General features: G+C 45.9%; 1 protein-coding gene and 1 long non-coding RNA gene across 7 annotated transcripts in view; one reads left to right on the top strand and one right to left on the bottom strand.

Annotated features, from left to right (window-relative positions):
• MSI2 (musashi RNA binding protein 2) overlaps nt 1-18,735 on the bottom strand; it is a 429,353-nt gene that overhangs the window by 153,567 nt on the left and 257,051 nt on the right. For all 6 annotated transcript variants that reach the window (XM_054460173.2, XM_054460172.2, XM_054460175.2 and 3 more), the window contains exon 7: nt 1,325-1,373. In XM_054460173.2, the coding sequence (XP_054316148.1) occupies nt 1,325-1,373 (49 nt within the window). The remainder of the gene's footprint in view (nt 1-1,324; nt 1,374-18,735) is intronic.
• LOC129018405 (uncharacterized) lies at nt 7,480-8,830 on the top strand. Its single transcript, XR_008495255.2, has 3 exons — nt 7,480-7,521; nt 8,171-8,248; nt 8,386-8,830. It is a non-coding gene; the product is annotated as an uncharacterized LOC129018405 (long non-coding RNA).

Consider the following 18,735-nt stretch of genomic DNA (forward strand, 5'->3'; position numbering starts at 1 on the left):
ACAAAACCGATCATTCCACACCTGCATGGCCCTCCTTTCTCTCCCTGCTTCTCCACTGCTCCCCACCCTCCACCCCCTGCCATCTCTTCCCTCCATAAATACCACTTGACACCACTGTTGTGCACCCAACGCTCAACTCTCCCATTCTGAGGATGCTGTAGAGGGATGCATTCGAAGCCAGATTACCAGACACACTCAGGATATCCCCCTCCTTCTCCCAGCCCCGCTAGTGACGATTCCCACTCCACTCCTTCTTGCCTTTCACTCACTCTGCCTTCTCCAAACAGGAAAGACATACAGTCAGTGCTGGGTAACTGCTTCTAATCACAGGTGACAGCAGGAATGTAAACAACACAGGAAACATCTAAATGCAATCCAAGTGGCAAGGAAATGCTGTTCACTCACAGGCTCCCTCCCTCGAGGGCACCAGCACACCATTTCCTGCCACCCCCTTAGGAAGCTCTGCTCATTAACACCCTGTTAATAGGAACCCCAGAAACCTGAGCTTCCGGAGAACAGAACACTAAGTCATCACCTCCTTTGACTCTGCTACCTCCAGGGAGGACTTTTCTAGATGCCTCCAATTTTTCTGTTTAAAGCAATAAATTTAATGTGTTCTTTTTGGGGAAGGAAGAGACTAAGGGCAGGGCCAGAGATCCTTTTGAGAATTTGTCCAAACCTAGGGATCTTCACCCAAGAAAAAGTATAAACATACAACATTTTGCATGTCATTGCAGAGGTTCATAGACTCCAGGTTAAGACCCACTTTTTGTAAAGTGGATGGGACAGAAGCAGCACAGGGAAAAACACAATTAAGTGCAGATGCCCTCTACACATTCCAGAGGCCCCACGGATCATTCCCAAGGTTGTAATCACTACATACCCAAGGAACCTACAATGTTTTATTTTGATTTTTTGGCTCTTTAGATTGACAGTCTGCTCCTAAAGAACCTCCTTCAATACAAATTGATAACTCAATTGAGTCACTGCCATGAATAATTTCCACTTGGATCGCTTAGTGCCGAGGTTAGCAAGGGACCCAGAAAGGCAGGATTAGAGAGGTACATCTGAATGTGTGTGTCAGGGATGGCCGCATAACTAAACAGGAGTTCCTAGGCCAGAAGGAAATGGTTTTTCAACTATCCAGTACTGGAACTCTTTGTGCTACTGGGACCCTCCGTGAATAAAGATCTTCAATGGATGGTCACCTCCACCTGCTTGACTCCGGACTCTTCACTGTATCTTTTGTCAGTGGGACTGGGGATGACAGACAGACAGGCCAGGAGAGGGTGAACGCAACCCTCTTACACTGGGGTAATCTTACCTCTGTGCCTGTTGGTAGTTTTATCAAACATCAGCATCGCATCTTCCACCTGCAAAACAAATATAGAATAAAGGCTGCTTTAGGAATTTTAAGAAAGTACACAAAACATTATATGCATGTCGGGGGGTGAGGGGGTAGTTTCCATTACAGAAGTAATAGTCGCTTATCAAAAAATATTTGAAAGCGCAAAAAAGTAGAAAGAAAAAAAAAACAGTGGTCTTTCCACTCCACACAGTTATATACAGTTAACATTTTATATAGTTCCCTTTAGTGTCTGCTTTTTATTTTTTGAGACAAGATCTCACTCTGTCACCCAGGCTAGGGTGCAGTGGCACCATCATGGCTCACTGCAGTCTCGACCTCCTGAGCTCAAGCAATCCTCCTGCCTCAGCTTCCTGAGTAGCTGGGACTACAGGCATGTACCATCATGCCCAGCTATTTTTGTTTTTTTTTTAGAGACAGGGTCCCACTATGTTGCTCAGGCTGGTCTTGAACTCCTGGGCTCAAGTGATCCTCCTGCAGCAGCCTTTCAAAGCGCTGAGATTATAGGTGTGAGCCACTGCTCCAGGCCTAGAGTATTTTTTTTCTAAAGAAAGAAAAAACTATGCCTATTTCAACATAGTTTAAATCATATAGTATATGGAATTTTTCCTTTTGCTAACCTGTAACATTATAATATGGCAAACAATTTCCAGGTTAGTATATCATGTATACTACTATCTTGACCGAAGCATATTTCCCAGCGTAAGAAGCCATAGCTTACTTAATTATTGCCCTTCTAATAGATATGTGAATTGTTTTTAGTGATAAACAATGAAGCTTGAACATCCTGATTGTTATGGGCTCAACTGTGTCTCCCAAAATTCATAGTTGAAGTCCTAACCCCCAGGACCTCAAAATGTGACCGTATTTGGAGAGAGGTTCTTCAAAGAAGTAATTAATTTAAAATGAGATCATTAGGGTGGGCCCTAATCCAATATGACTGGTGTCCTTACCAGAAGAGATTAGGACACAAACACAAACAGGGAAGGCCATGTGCCAACACAGGGAGAAGACTGCAAGCCAAGGAGAGAGGCCTCAGAAGAAACCAACACTGCCACACCTTGATCTTGAACTTCTGGCCTCCAGAATTGTGAGAAAATACATTTCTGTTGTTTTAGCCCTCCAATCTGCATTACTTTATTATGGCAGTACTAGCAAACAAATACATTGATGCTAGGACCTTTTTAAAAACATCAAAGAGAAGAACATAATAAAATAGCAAAGGCATCCTCTGTCTCTCTTGCTAATCTCTTCCAGACCCCTCCCACGCATCCTGTAACCCCTTCCGCATGTTTCTGGCAATAAGATTTCAGGGTCCACACTCAACTCCCACATAGAGCTCAAGGAACTCACACTTAATGAACCAGATTCCGCTCTGGAATGCACTCCTTTTATGAGTATTTATGACCCACTCGTTTATCCCACAGAGCACACATCTTTAGCACAGGTGTTTGTCCTCACCCTTCAGCTACTCACTGGGGGAGGGCACCTGGTCTGACCAGTGTGCAGCCTACTCTCTTCATTTACTTTGTGCTCAAGGTTGATGGTAAAAATACAACCTAATCCGTGTGGTTGTGGGTGGGTAAAACTGTTAGCAGGGGGCCCTGTCCTCAGAGCAATTTCACTGTGTGCCTGTGGCTAAGAAGGACTGAGCACCGTGGATGTGCACTCAAAGGCTCACAAATGAGCTTGGGGGCTGGCGCTAATCCCTTTGAGAAAAGGAATTGTGGGCTATTCATGCCTCACTCCTCCCAGACTACAATCTCCAACGGAGGGGAAGACACTGGGCAAAGCAATAAACCGAGGCTTAAAATGATGCCTGCAGACAAATCAAATGTATTTTTCTAGATGCGATCAAATATAATAGGGGGAAGAGCAAAGTCAAGGTAAGAATGGAAGACGGGGGTAGGCAAGCCGGTCATAAACCTCAAAGGGACTGGCCTGGCTTAAACATCTCTTCTCAAGTCAGGGCCCCCTTTTGTTGCTAAGCAACCAAGCCTGAACAAACAGGCTCCTGGGGCCTTCCCCTTCTGCTCCCCATTTCTGAAGTCAGTTACTGGGAGCAAAATGGCCTGGCATGGTGGCTCCTCCAGCAGGGAGCTGCCCTCTCTCTCCCAGGCACCAGGATGGTGGGAGTGGGCAATGCTAGTTTGGAGATCCCTTAAACAGGGGTTCCTTCACCAGACCCTCCCACCCTGTCCCCATGCCCATCCCAGGAAGGACAAACTCCTTTTGGGCAGGCTTCAAGAGCCCCCCGCCGGTACCTGCTGGGGCCACACACACAACAGCCGTTCCGCCTCCCATGCACCACCACACACGCAAAATCACCATAAGATCAACTGGTGTGTTTGTACACAGAGCAGTCACACTTGAGCATATGGTGATATGAGCATATCTCAGACTCAGACCCTGGGACTCAATAGGAATTCGAATGCCTGGGGTGTGGGTAGGTGGGGGATGAGTCCTGCCGGGTATCACACAGGTAAATGTGACATCTGTTTTGCACCCATCTCCATATTTTCTAAGACGTTTGCCAAATCCTTATTTTGAACTGAAAATGCCTAACAGTAAGGAAAACAGCTGCCCTTCTGTGCTGGCCATGTTTTGGTACTGGGACTCGGATTCCCTTAGGAAATAAATGTTTTGGATTTTTTTAAAATGTATTTTCAAAACCTCCTTTCAACAGTGCATAATTGGCTCTCCTTTTCCTTCCTAAGTTTGGACGTTTTCTAATAGTGCCCTCTCAACATTCGCTCCACCCTGGTGAGCGTGGGGGAGGATCTGTATATGTTTTTAGGGCAACCATTGTCATAAAGAATAGAGCTCTTTCCTCTGTAGTCCGGCTGTACAGTGGGGCTCGCAAAGACCTCCTGAATAGATAAAGTGTCAGGACGAAAGAAAAATTCTATTAACACGTTACAAAATACAACATCTAAGAAGGGGCTAGAGAGGAAAGAGAAAGGGGAAAAAAATCAATATGGATAAGTCCCAGTGCTTGGGGGTAGAAAACTTTTCAGCAATTGCAAAACACTTATTAATTCAGAGAAGCCATCAATGCGATGGAAATCTGGCAGAACAGCAAGAGCTGAAACTAGAAGAATTTGAATATACAAAGACTGAATAGAATGAAAAACACAGCCTCACATACGAGACTGTTTCTCACGGTTCTATGTGAATCAAACAGAAGCGGCTTGTGTGAGTCAAGGGAAAATAAGGAGCACAGTTAAGGTAACTGGTATTCAATCCTGGAGCCAACCAGTTGATAACTCTCTTGGTCTCTGTCTTTGTCTTTGTCTCTCTCTCTCTCTCTCTGTCACACACACACACACACACACACACATACATATACACACACAAACCCAGGTATATCAGGGGGCTATGAAGACTCATCAACATGAACACACAGGCCAGGCCTCATTCAAGATGCTAGGAGAGCCCAAAAGCTTAGGGGAAGCTGGGAACAGGAGTTTTTCTTTTTTCTTTTTTTTCCTTTGAGACAGTCTCGTTCTGTCACCCAGGCTGGAGTGCAATGGCATGATCTTGGCTCACTGCAACCCTCGCCTCCCGGGTTCAAGTGATTCTCCTGCCTCAGCCTCCTGAGTAGCTGGGATTACAGGCATGCACCACCATGCCCGGCTAATTTTTGTATTTTTAGTAGAGACAGGGTTTCACCACGTTGGTCAGGCTGGTCTTGAACTCCTGACCTTGTGATCCGCCTACCTCGGCCTCCCAAAGTGCTGGGATTACAGGCGTGAGCCACTGTGCCCAGCCAGGAACAGGAGTTTCTCTAACCCCTTATGAAATACCCCTTCTAGGGACACCACCCTCATCCTTATGATTAACTCTGATACTTACTTCGTGTTGACAATGCGCTCACCTGCTTTATAAAGTTCTTTGTACCTGAAATGGGCACCTGCAGGCCTAGTGGCTCCCCTGAGGGAGAAAGAAAGACAAGAGGTGTCTGATCCTCAGCATAATTTGTCCCATGTCCTGGCAGAACCCTGGTCTGTTTTGGGAAAAGAAGCTTATTCCAACCTTGAGATATGCCTTGTAATAACTTGGGGCAGGTTTGAGATACGGCATCTTTAGTGGTGTATCTTTGTGAATGAAAAAGCAAAATAGGCCGGATATGGTGGCTAATGTCTAGTAATCCCAGCACTTTAGGAGGCTGAGGTGGGAAAATCGCTTGAGGCCAGGAGTTTGAGACCAGCCTGGGCAACATAGCAAGACCTCATCTCTACAAAATATACTAAAAACTTAGCCAGGCATTGTGGCGCACACCAGTGGTTCCAACTACTCAGATGGCTGAGATGGTAAGATCGCTTGAGCCTGGGAGATTGAGGCTGTAGTGAACCATTACTGCACCACTGCACTCCAGCCTGAGCTACAGAGCGAGACCCTGTCTCAAAACAAAACCTCCCCCACCTGCCCCCCCCAAAAAAGCAAAGTAAAGTAACATTTAGGTAAGCTGGTGGGGAATGGGATGCCTCTGACTTTGTCCTGACACCAGAAGGTATTGAACGTATTTCTGACTAATGCATGGTTCAGACTATGCTGTAATATCCTCAGAAGTGTGTGAGAGTCAACAAAGGGGACCTAATCTGTTAGTTTCTATGGCTGCTGGAGTTGTGGCAGGGATTCTCAAATATCATCCACATCAGAATCATCATCAGAGGGACTGTTAAAGCCACAGATCTCCCGGGGCCTCAGAGCCAAAGTGACTGATTCAGTAGTATTTGCATTTCTAACAAGCTCCCAGGTGATGCTGATGCAGCTGCTGGCCCAGAGACCCCTCTTCCCGTGAGCTACTCTAAGGGTAAGAAGCAAGAGCAAAGGTTAAAGACACTGAGCAGAGGTTGCTTATTCCTCTTTAACATACACTCAGTGGTCAACACATGAAACAAAATTTCCCATCCAGGAGCAATTGATCCACTTCGGTGTGGCAAGTTCTCCCTCTCTTTGTCCCCCTTCTCTCAGACGTTTATATTCTAAAATCCTAAAAATGATGATGGTAGACCCCATGACGGAAAAGATGATAAGAAGAGGGATGTCTTAGTGACAACCAATTTGCCCTGCACCCAATGCAAGAAAAATCCAGATTCTACTAACTAGGATGACATAAACTTTCCTTCTAACAGATAAACTCTTATTCACAGATAAACTCATGTCTAGATCTACCTAACAGATAAACTCACGTCTAGATCATAAAGCCAATCCAATCTTGAATAGAAAACTTAGCAAATGCTAACTTTATTTACTTTTATACAACATACATGTATGAGGCATTCACTATTTGCAAAACATCAGCCTAAGTACAAATAAAAGACAACTCACACAGGTCTATGGTGGACTGATGATATGAATGGTCTCACACCCTTTCCTCTGTGAGTCTGCAGTCCTTCTCCCCAAAGAGGTGGAGTCTACTTTCATCCCTTGAATCTGGGCTTAATTTGTTAGGGCTAATAAAATGCGGTGAGGGGAAGAGTATGCCTGTTTTGGGCCTAGCCTTAAGAGGATTTGCAAGTTCCTGCTTGTTCTCTCTTGCACCTCTGCCATCACCATGACAAGGGCATGCCCAGGCTAGCCTGATGCAGGATGGGTGGCACATGGAGCAGGGCCAAGTCCCCTGTGGTGAGGCCAGCCTAGATGGGTGGACGGCCAGTCACCCTCAAAGCATGCAAGTGAGGCCAGCCAAGATCAGCAGAACCACTCCAAGTTTACTCTAAACACGTGAGATAAACAGTTACTGTCTGCCCCTGAAGTTTTGGGGTTAGTTACACAGCATTCTTGTGGCCATAGGTAACTCATACATGGTCCTTATTCTAAAAAAATCCCCCAAAACAACAAAGAAAGCTTACAATCAGAAGATGGACAGTCTAATACTAGAAAGTAAGCAAAGGAAAGAAAAGGGGCAGAATAAGGGAAAGTGCTAAATGTGGCAGAGAATTAAACTATCAGGTTCCACATTCCACATGGAGCACGCTCTTCATGGAACATTCCACATGGAACATAGGCATTAAGGTGTGGAGGGACCTCTTCTAAATCTCACCCCATCAGTGAGGCTGGAGACAGAGATCCTAGAAGCGCCAAGAGAAATTGGCAACATGTTCCTCACTAAATGAGCACCACGAAAATCAGCAATAATTACCACTCAAGTCAGTGGGTGATGCCTCTCTAATCCTAATTCATTTAATGAATGAGTGAACCCTCTTTCTAATGAGTCAAAAGATTTATTGTGAGCCAGGCATTCTTGCTGGGTGATTTTAGAAGTAGCCAGATGGTGTTGACCACATCCAGGGGTTAGACTTGAGACAGCCCAACTCACGTGTTGGTCAAATAGGAAACCTTTAAAGACACAATGCAGGCCAGGCATGGTGGCTCATGCCTGTAATCCCAACACTTTGGGAGGCCGAGGCGAGCAGGTCACTGAGGTCAGGAGTTCCAGACGAGCCTGGCCAACATAGTGAAATCCCGTCTCTACTAAAAACACAAAAAATTAGCTGGGCGTGGTGGTGTGTGCTTGTAATCCCAGCTACGCGGGAGGCTGAGGCAGGAGAATTGCTTGAACCTGGGAGGCGGAGGTTGCAGTGAGCTGAGATCATGCCACTGCACTCCAGCCTGGATGAAGAGTGAGACTCCACCTCAAAAAAAAAAAAAAAAAGACACAATGCAAAGATACATGGAGGGAGGTCAAAAATGCTATTGTCCAGTTAGCTGGCTAATGGGTGGGAACCTACAGTATGTCCCCTGGACCACTGCCTCTTCTGCTGAAGGTTTTACAGTTTTGGCTCCCCAAATACATAGTAGGTGAGTGAAGCTGAACTGATGTGAGGACACAAAAAACTTGTTCCCAGGAGACAGCTAAAGAGAAAAATGTTGCTGGTACGTAACTCAGCAGGTGCTGGGAGGCAGCTGGTGTGGTGGGGAGTGCCGCACCAAGCATGGAGGGAGTCCGGGTTCTAATCCCAGCCCCACCAGGATCTCACTGAGGACCAGTCACCTCCCTCCTCTATCCTCAGTTTTTCTTCTGTGAAAGGAGGAAATTCTATGAGACGGCCCCTAAGATCCATGCATAAAGACTCTCTGCCTGGAATGCTAACATGGACTCCAGAGGCAGCTGGGATGATGCTCTGGAAGCACTGACTTGGCCACTGGGCTTCTGCAAACTCTCTGTGCTGTGAGGCTGCTCCAGAGCTTTGCTGTGGCCGATGCACGCCCTGAGAAATGTCCTACTCCTCTGGGGATAGAAATATACACACCCACAAGCCACACATATCAAGAACAAAGCAGGAAACGGCACTTCAAATGATCCTTAAATTATCTGGTCAAATGCAAGGAGGGAGGGGAAAGGGAAGAGAAGAAACCCAGCTCTCCAAACTCCCCCAGAACAAATGCCCTTGAATTTCTCTTCCTGCTCCCACTCAAACGCTCCAAGTGTTAGTCTAAATAAACACCCTCGAATGCAATACCATGATACTATAGTGTGTCAAGCTTAACAGGCCTTATTATGCTCTGTAAACTCAAGGAGCTAAGGCCACAAGAGTGAGACTCGGCTGAGGTGGCAGGACTGCCCAGGCCACAGGTGCCTGGGGCCTGTGGTGGAGACAGTCGCTGCCTGGGCCCAGGATTACGCAGAACATGGGAAGGCACTGTCTCCACCTCTCTCCCTGCCAGCTTGGGCAAAACCCAAATCGGTTCCTTCCATAAAGCTCAGGAATAATGTGTAGTTTATTGAAATAAGACTTTTCCGTATGCTCTGGCCTTGAAAAGGGTGGGGTTGGTCTATCTTTAACCATTCTCCAAAGAGGAAGGACAGAGAAGAAGGAGCAGACTGGAAAATCCCATTGGTTCATTCTGAAATCTGTATCAGTGGTTTTTCAGCCATGACTGCTCACCAAGGCCACACCCCAACCTAATAAATCAGTACTCTGGAGCGGGCAGCCCGAAAGAGGATTTTTTAAAGCTCCCCAGTGATGCAGGGTACAGCCAAGGCCGAGACCCACCGTTCTAAATGGCTAAATAGAGCTGAGTTGAGCCGTAACACAGCATATGTGTGTGTAGACAGGCCCTAAGTAAATGAGTATTAATGGATCTTCTGCTGCCTAAAGATTAGATGTTCATTCCCTGCCAGAAGTCAGGAGCAGGCACTCCTTGCCTCATCCTACTTTCTTAGGGCTCTCCTTAAGCTTAACTCAGTCTTAGTACAAGAAAGCCAAAGTTCTATATGAGAAGTAGCTCGGAAGGGCCAAAACTGAATAGAGGGCTTTAAGAAAACCTAACAAAACCATTGTTTTTTTCTCATCATCACCAATATTTTCACAGGTATTATTACTACTTTGGTGGTCACAATAACCCCACGATAAGGGGAGTATTACAAATTCCCTGAGACTCAGTTTTCCTACTGGTTTGTCCTAGAGCTGGCAGGGGCTGGGCCTGGGGCTCAGATGCTGGGCTTTTGAGTCCAAGCCTCAGCCTGCCAGCCGCTGCCTTCCTACTCATCTCAGGTTCTTGGCCTCCTCTTGCTACAGCCAGCCTTTCTGTCCCTGTGTGTTTACCCCTGGAAGACTGCAGTGATGGAGGTGCGCTTGGAGTTTCTATCCCAGCTGCTGCTGCCAGGTACGTTTTTCCTTCATTCCAAATATCAAAAAATGCTAGTTTGCATCCATCTGAAAGCCTGTTTATTTTAATTTGAACGCAGGCCTTTACTGACTAACAAGAGAAAAAGTCCACATAATTTCTCCTCAACTAGGGCTGGGTGCAGTGGCTCATGTCTGTAATTCCAGCACTTTGGGAGGCCGAGGTGGGCAGATCACTTGAGGTCACGAGTTCAAGACCAGCCTGGCTAACATGGCGAAACTCCATCTCTACTAAAAATACACACACACAAAAAAATTAGTTGGGTGTCGTGGTGCACGACTGTAATCCCAGCTACTCTGGAGGCTGAGGCAGGAGAATTGCTTGAACCCAGGGGGCGGAGGCTGCAGTGAGCTGAGATCATGGTACCGCACTCCAGCCTGGGCGACAGAGCAAGACTGCCTCAAAAATAAAATAAAATATCTCCTAAACGAAAAAAATTGTTCTTAATTGTGGTAAAAAAAGATATAAAATAAAATTTATCATTTTAACCATTTTTGGGGTCTACAGTTCAGTGGCATTAAGAACATTTCTTGAACTCTTCACAGAAGGTTCCCACATCTTACAATGGCCAGAATATTTTGTCCCCATTAGCAAGACCTTTATCAGCCCTTAATTTTTTCCTACATTTACTTCTTTTATTCTTGTGGGATCATTCTATTTTCCCATTTAGCTTACAAGAAAAAACGCACAATGTTTATCAGATAGCAGTTATGAATTCAACAAAGGGACACCTGCCCATGGGAACTGAAACATGTGGGGTCTTCAGACAACTCAATCCTGGAGATGTAGACATTTTATCGACCTAAGGCAAAGCCTCCTGCTCAGAGATTCTGATTCCACAAGTCTGTATCAGACTCTAAGTTATAAAATGTCTATCCTCCTGAAATAATGATTGTTATAATAACTACCATTTACTGGAGTGTAGTAGGCAATTTGCAAAGCTCATTTAATTACTGTAATAGCTTTGAGTTAGATATTATCATACCCATTTCATGCACCCATTTTTTTTCTCTTTTTAAAATTTAAAAATTTTTATTTTTTATTTTTTGTAGGGATGGGGTCTCGTTTTGTTTGCCCAGGCTGGCATCAAACTCCTGGGCTCCAGTGATCCTCCCGACTCAGCCTCCTGAGTAGCTTGGGATTACAGGCATGTGCCAGCACACGTGGCATCATATACCCATTTTACAGGTGAGGAAATTGTGGTTCACCGACAGTAAGTGACTTGCCTAGGATCACACAGGTAGTAAATGGTGGAGCCAGTAGTTAAAATCAGATGCGTCCCTAAGTCTTCTGTTCTCCCTTACTTGTGTTCTGTTTTTTGAATCCCTAAGAACTTTGTGCAGTGCCTCTGTCTGCTGGATGAACCAACAAACACTGCTTTAAAACCCTACCAAAAAGTGAAGAGAGGTGATTAGGTAACCTCAAGGAAATGGAGGTATATTGCCCTGGTAGGCTCGGGAGACGAGGAATGATTGGAAAGGTAAAGGTAAGAGGAGGATATTGGGGTCTCTTCCTTTTAGATAAGTGAATTCCAAAAGCTCGAGATCACCGGGCTCCTCCACAGTCATGGAGCAAGCCTCTAGCAGAGCTGGAACTGCCAGAGGGCTCTGGAACGCAGTCCAGGCTCAGCCATGCGAGTCTCCCCGCCCTGTGCAGTGACACTAAGGATACTCAGTGTGTCTTGCTTCCTGGAGTTGTTAGGAAGGCTCATGTGGTAGCCAGTGAGTGCCTACCACACAGAAAATGCTCATCATAACAGACACTGGCCCAATTTACTGCCCCATCCTGGCAATCCCCTCGCCCCCATGCACACACCCATACATAGTCCACGCAGTTAAGCCGGGAGCCACACCCAATGCTGTGGGTTTTCTTATTGTGAATGGACTATGCCAAGGGAAGGCCACTAACAGAACCAGTGTACCCTTGGGGGAGCAGTCCCAGGAGGCCCTATCTCAACACTAAGCCAGGGAAGGCAGAGTCTCCCGGTGAGAGGTAGGACTGGGTGGGAGCTCCGTTCTGGCTGAGCTTGCAAAGCCGTGGGCCCAAGCATCACCCTGGAGGGTGGGGCAGCAGGCTGTCACTGGGGATATCTGAGATGGGGTGTAGAGAGGAGGCGATGAGGGAAGGGGAGAGAGACACTGAGAGAGAGAGCTGTTTGAGGAGCAGCAGTTGGATCCGGCAGGCTTGACAGCTGTCACATGGAAATGGCATCTGGCCTAACGGCCTCTCGTGTGAGGCTCCTTCAAGTGGCGGCTGCTGTGCTCTGGAAATCCAGGCCCGTGTTTAGCACTGATTGTGAGTGCGTGCGTGCATGTGCTGGGGGAGGGGAGCGGCAGGCAGGCTGCTGAACTGCTGAATGCTCCCTTCTCCTGCTCTCCAGCCTTTCCCTATCAGGCCTCACCTACCGTGAAAAAGGCCCAAGCCTGCCAGCTCCAGAGGAGAGAGGCAAATCATTAGGGGAGCACTGATGTGCCGGAACACTCTCTCACATTCCCATTAAACAAATACTAAACTGCTAATTGCCAAAATGGATCTCCACGACTCTGACCGAACCAGGGAAGGGTTTATAATTACCAAGTGTGAAAATGCACAGCCTGTAAATAGCCACCTCATCTGTCCTAATACGGGCTGATATTGATGGGCATGAAATAAACATCAGGACAAATGGAAAAATCATCCACATCTCCTGCGGCCAATGCAATCTCGGATGGTGACAAGCGTAGCTGCAGCCATACGCCTGGGGAGGGGAGGGGGAGAGGAGAAAGCAGTTTTGTAGGCTTGGAAAATCTCGGTTCCAATCCCAATTTTAATCCCATGGGCCATCTGCACCTTCTTTCTGTCTGGAAAACAGGGAGGGTAAATAACATGGCTTGATAATGGGATGAAAGGCTTGCCTACATTTCAGAAAGGCCAGGGGCCCCAGGGCAGGGAACTTCTGAGGGCATCAGCTTTCAGGACAGGGCTTCAGACATCTTCCACCCTGTTCTCTTTAAGACTGGCTGATGGAAAAAGAAGAATGAGGGAGAGGGAGAGCTCTGCCAAGGTGACACATTTATTCATTAAACTAATATTTATTAAAGCTCTCTTGTCTGACCAACACGCAGAGTTGGTTGCAGAGCACGGATGAAAAAATGTGTGTTTAGAATGACCTTTGGGCTCTCTGACACCCCTGTACCACGGTGCCTCCCCATCCCCCACCATCTCTTTCTGTCACTCTAATAGGAGGTAGACTCTGGTCTGTTGGGTCCCAGAGGCCCACCACTTTTCTTGGCCACAACAGAAGAGGGTCAAGGGATAAGCCAGAGGTCACGGGGTAGCTGCAGGTTTCCCAAGCCCCAGGCCCTTTTCTCTCCACCAGCCCTTTGAAGGCACCAGCCTTTGATTCCGATGAACTCTGCCAGATCTTGGAGTGAATGTTGGTAACTGAGGGAGAGAGGAAGTTCCATTTGCCTCAGAATCACAGACTCAGGAGTTAGAAGTGACCCAAAGGTCACCTTTCCACTTCTCACCCAGTACAGGAATCCCTTCTCCAAGGCTCCTTTGAACCCTTCGTGGAGCTTCAAAAGCTTGGAGCATCTCTGCCCCGCCCTCTCGGACGAGCTGCTCAGGCCTGAATTCAGCAGCAATAGCACTTAGATGCCTGAAATAGCAGCCTCCTCTGATCCCCAGCAATTCTGGCACAAGGCAGAATTCTGCGAACTGTATAGCATCAGGCACCCGAATCAGCGCACTCAACACCACTCAGCCCCAGAGTTTCTTCATGGGGCTTTGATGACATCCAAGGAAGTTCCTGCTCCTTCCCCTTTGGGCTGCCTGACAACCAATCTCCCCAATCCCCTTGTCCCTAAAGTCATCCCTAGAGTCCCATGGGTTTCTCAGTCCTAGTCCTGACGCAAAGACCCTGTCGAAAATTAGTAAAATGAGGGAAGGTCTGAACTACAGACTCTTTTTAGAGGAATTCTGATTTGTTACTTTTGAATTCCGAAACTGTCTTCAAATAATGGCTAAGAAAATGCTGCTGAGAACAAAGTTCAAGTGCAGCAACAGGCTGAGAGATGCAGTCACTTGGCAAAGTTACTTCCTGTTCAGGGAGGATCGTAAACTCTTCAAGGCAGAGAGGATAAAAAGGATATGAGTCCAGTCCACTCATTTTCTAGAGGAGCAAACTGGCTATAAGCAATTCAGCGGGTACAGTTGAAGCCACAGTGACAGAAAAAAATAAACTTGGCATGCCATCACACATCCTGGGTTCAAATCCCACTCCATTTCCACCTACACATGATCTTGGGCATGGCTTTCCAAAGCAGCTCAGCTTCCCTGTGTGAAAAGGAACATATGATCACTGTTAACCTTCACCCCAGCATTGAGAAGTAGAAACTATTGATATAACACGCAGGAAAGCATTTGGCCTGTGGCAAATGACTACCCTATGCTATTACCAGAATGCATTCCAGCCCTGGCACGCACAGATGCTCAACAAATATCTGTTGGATGAGGACTGCATAATGGGATAACAGACTTTGTATTGATGACTACAAAGTCGTGAAATCAGTACGGATGAGTGAGCTTTAACTTTGTAAGTGTACCTGGCTTGATGTACTGTGATGCAATGGGTCGTATGCAAATAAACCATCTTTTAGAAACACAGGGGGAATGGACAAACAAACCATTCCATTACATTCCTACAATAGAATACAGCTGGTACACAACTGGTACACAACTGACCAGAGGGATCATACCAAGTGAAAAAGTCAGTATCAAGGCTGTATTACATACTGTATGACTCCATTTCTGTGACATTCTCAAAACGACAACATTATTGTGATGAGGAACAGATCAGTGGTTGCCAGGAGTTAGGAGTGGGGCCAGGGTGTGACTATTAAGGAGAAACACAAGGAGTTTCTTGGGGTGATGGAACAGTTCTATTATATATCCTGATTGTAGTGATGGTTACTCAAATCTCCAGGTAGTAAAATTTTAAATAATTACACACAAATACACATGAAAACTGATAAGGTACCAACACTGGTTTCCTGGCTTTAACAAAGTACTGTGGTTATGGGAGATACTATCATTGTGGGAAGCTGGGTGAAGGGTTCACAAGAGCTCTTTGTCCTATTTTTACAACTTCTTGTGAGTCCTACACTATTTTAAAATAAAAATGTGTAATAATAATAAAAAGAAACCACAAGGGGGCTCATGATTTCAAGAAACCCCATGGCAGTTCTGTTTATAATACAAACAATTATGCCCTCATTTCTGTTGATTTGGATAAAGTAGGCATAAATAAGGTAGGCATACAGTAGAAAGATCTATCCCTTATCTGTTTCTTGTATTTGGCGCTGGCATACACAACTCTGAAATCTTATTCTGTCACATGAATACATGAATTGGTTGTCCACACTCCCCCATCGCTTCCTCTCCCTAGTCCTCAGGAAATTTAATATACAGCTCTGCATTCCCTACCTAGCGCCCACTAGAGGGATTAATACAAAAATAAGCATCCAATAAGTGCGTACTGTTGAGTTCAGCAAGATTTTGGAGGATAAAGAAAAAAACTCAGATAAGGCCAGGTGCAGTGGCTCACACCTGTAATCCCAGCACTTTGGGAGGCCGAGGTGAATGGATCACCTGAGGTCAGGAATTCATGACCAGCCTGGCCAACATGGCGAAACCCCATCTCCACTAAAAAATACAAAAATTAGCTGAGCGTGGTGACAGGCGCCTGTAATCCCAGCTACTCGGGAGGTTGAGGCAGGAGAATTGCTTAAACCCAGGACGCGGAGGTTGCGGTGAGCCGAGATCATGCCATTGCACTCCAGTCTGGGCAACAGAGCGAGACTCTGTCTCAAAACAAAATAAAACAGACTCAGATAAAAAAAGAGCATCAAACCCAGTGGTTTCCAATCTTTTATTTTGAGCCATTAGGCCTGTCTTTCATTTAATTTTTGAAACACAGATCTTAAATGTTTTGAGATCTTTCATATACCAAACAAACTACTTACTTTTGAAGTATGGGAAATCATTTATCAATATTCATCCTGATCATCACTGGGGCTTTTTGGCAGCGTGAAGTGGCTGGGATGGGGTGCGTCGGGGTGCTCTGCGTAAGGCAAGCAGGCCTGACATTTCAGTTGGCCCACATGTGGTTTGGGGTGGGGTACCCACAGTGCCTGATAGATTTTTTGAGGTAAGGAAGTCAACTTGAGGACTCGGCGTTCCTTCAGTTGACAGCGAGAGGTTGGAAATTTTTGGTCTACTCCTTACACCCAAATCATGACTCAGATCTTTGCAAATGAATATTGACAGAATAACCAACCCTCCTACTTAATCCCTGAGCCACACAACACCCTAAGGGGGAAAAAAGAAGGGAGAGGGAAAAACCCACATCTTCCCTTAAAAAAAAAAAAAAAGAAAGTATCAATTCAAGCTGCTTCAAGACGCAACAAGCATGTTTTTCTTTCATTTATTTCTACATCAACACTCTGAAGGATAAAGATCTTTCTCATTTCAAGAGCTGTCAATTTGCTTTAGTGCCATGTTTTCATCTGTTTGAGGTAAAGAGGAATTACACAGCAGGCAAATGAAATAATGCACTGCAATCTAACATATTTTGGCAATTCAAATTGGGACCAGGGAAAAAGGAAATTAAACAAGAATGACAGGCCCACAGCACACCTGTGCTGTATCCCACTGGTCCACCCCTGTCTTCCCTCCACTTGCTAACTTTATAACTTGATGAAAGTCTTCAGTGCTTTGCTGAAAACCGTACTATTTGCTGCACCCTAATTCTTCAAATCATTTCTACATTTTTCACAACTCATACAATATTTTGCTTTCTGAAGCAGAAAAAAAATCTCTTAGCTGCTGGAAAACTGTCAGGTGCCATTACTCTCAAGACCCCCTTGAAACAGCACAGGGGACAACGTCCTGTTCCTGGTAGATTTACTACACTTCCCTATATAAATTAACAAAGACAAATGCTTGTTGAAATCAGACTGTGTGAGGAATCCTTATACTCTCAAGCCTAAGGGTTCAATTACAATGGAACTTAAAAATAAATAAAAGGAAATCTTAATCTCCTCTCAGGGTCCTCCTCTGCCAATAATGACGCCCCATGAAGATTTTTGCCTAATTCATTTACATTTCTCTTTTTGTTGTTTTTAACTAACTGCTCCTCAACTACTCAGCTCTATAATTTTTCCTATTTTAGCTCCAGAATTAGGGATTTTCTAAGAACAACAGGAATTTCCAAGGTCAAGATGTCTCTGTAGATCTCAGGAACTATGTGGCACTCAAGAAACTGCCCTTCATCACCACAGGAGAAGCACAAGGAGCTGGCCAGAGGGTTTGAGAGCCCGGTGTGTTGAGGGGGTGAGGCTCCCTGAGGGACTGCAGTAAAGGAGCCCCTCCACCCTAACTGCTATCAATTTAAAATCAAATGATGGCAAATGTGGTCACGGGCATACAGTCCTGTCTTTTGCAGAATCCCATCTGCTTGGTGACTCTGTCGAATTCTAGATTTATAAAAGGCATTGCAGTTCTTCTGCCAATGACCCATGTGTTCACAAACAGTGCTTGCTAGGGCACCTAGGCCCGGGTCCCAGCTCACCAGTACAGACCAGTGGGAGAGGCCAGAAACTCTAGAGCTAGAATCCCTGGGCTTGGATGCTGGCTGTAGTATTTATTAGCTGTGTGACATTGGGCAGATTACTCAACCTTTCTGTGTCTCTGTTACTTCACTTTAAGTTGGTACCTATCTCATAGTGCTGTTATGAGCATTAAGAGAAGCTAATTCAGCCGGGCGTGGTGGCTCATGCCTGTAATCCCAGCATTTTGGGAGGCTGAGGCGGGTGGATCACCTGAGGTCAGGAGTTTGAGACCAGCCTGGCCAACACAGTGAAACTCCATCTCTACTAAAAATACAAAAATTAGCCAGCAGTGGTGGCAGGCGCCTGTAATTCCAGCTACTCAGGAGGCTTAGGTAGGAGAATCACTTGAACCCGGGAGGTGGAGTTTGCAGTAAGCCAAGATCACGCCACTTCACTCCAGCCTGGGAGACAGAGTGAGACTCTGTCTCAGAAGAAAAAGCAAAAAAAAAAAAAAAAAAGAAGAAGCTAATTCATGTGCAATATTCTGGCACATATGAAGAACTAAACAGCTGCCATCCATTATTATTACATCCTCAGCGAGCCGGTCAGAAGATCTAGTATTGTTCATGCCTGAGGCCCTCCCTCTTTCTACAGTTAGGATGTTGATGCTAAGTGCAATTAAAATTAGTGGCAAGGCTGGCTTCACCTGAGCAAGGAGTACCAAGGGTGAGACACAATGGCCACTTTCTCTAACATCTATCTGTCCAGCCCATGCTGCCCACATAGGAGGCGGCCGTGTCCTGCCACGAGGCTGCAGAAGCATGGAAAACCAGGCAACAGAGAGAGACAGACAGGCTTGTGCCGACATGAGATGGTTTCTGTGATTTACAACCAAGTCTTAACTAAGACTCTGCGGCCTCTAAGTTTTGTTCAACGAGGAAATTAACTCACTGAGGCCAACGTCTATTCCAGTGAGGACCTCCTGTGTCATCCTGCATAGAAAAGAGATTCAGCCCTTACCTGAGGAGGCTACTCTGGCCAGATGGCAACAGGTGACAGCAGCTTCAGAGCTATTACCCTAAGCCCAGTTAATGCCCTAACAACTGGGCTGAATGAGCTCCTTCTGTTCAGCAAATGGGC

This window comes from Pongo pygmaeus, chromosome 19, assembly GCF_028885625.2.
Source record: "Pongo pygmaeus isolate AG05252 chromosome 19, NHGRI_mPonPyg2-v2.0_pri, whole genome shotgun sequence".
NCBI lineage: Eukaryota > Metazoa > Chordata > Mammalia > Primates > Hominidae > Pongo > Pongo pygmaeus.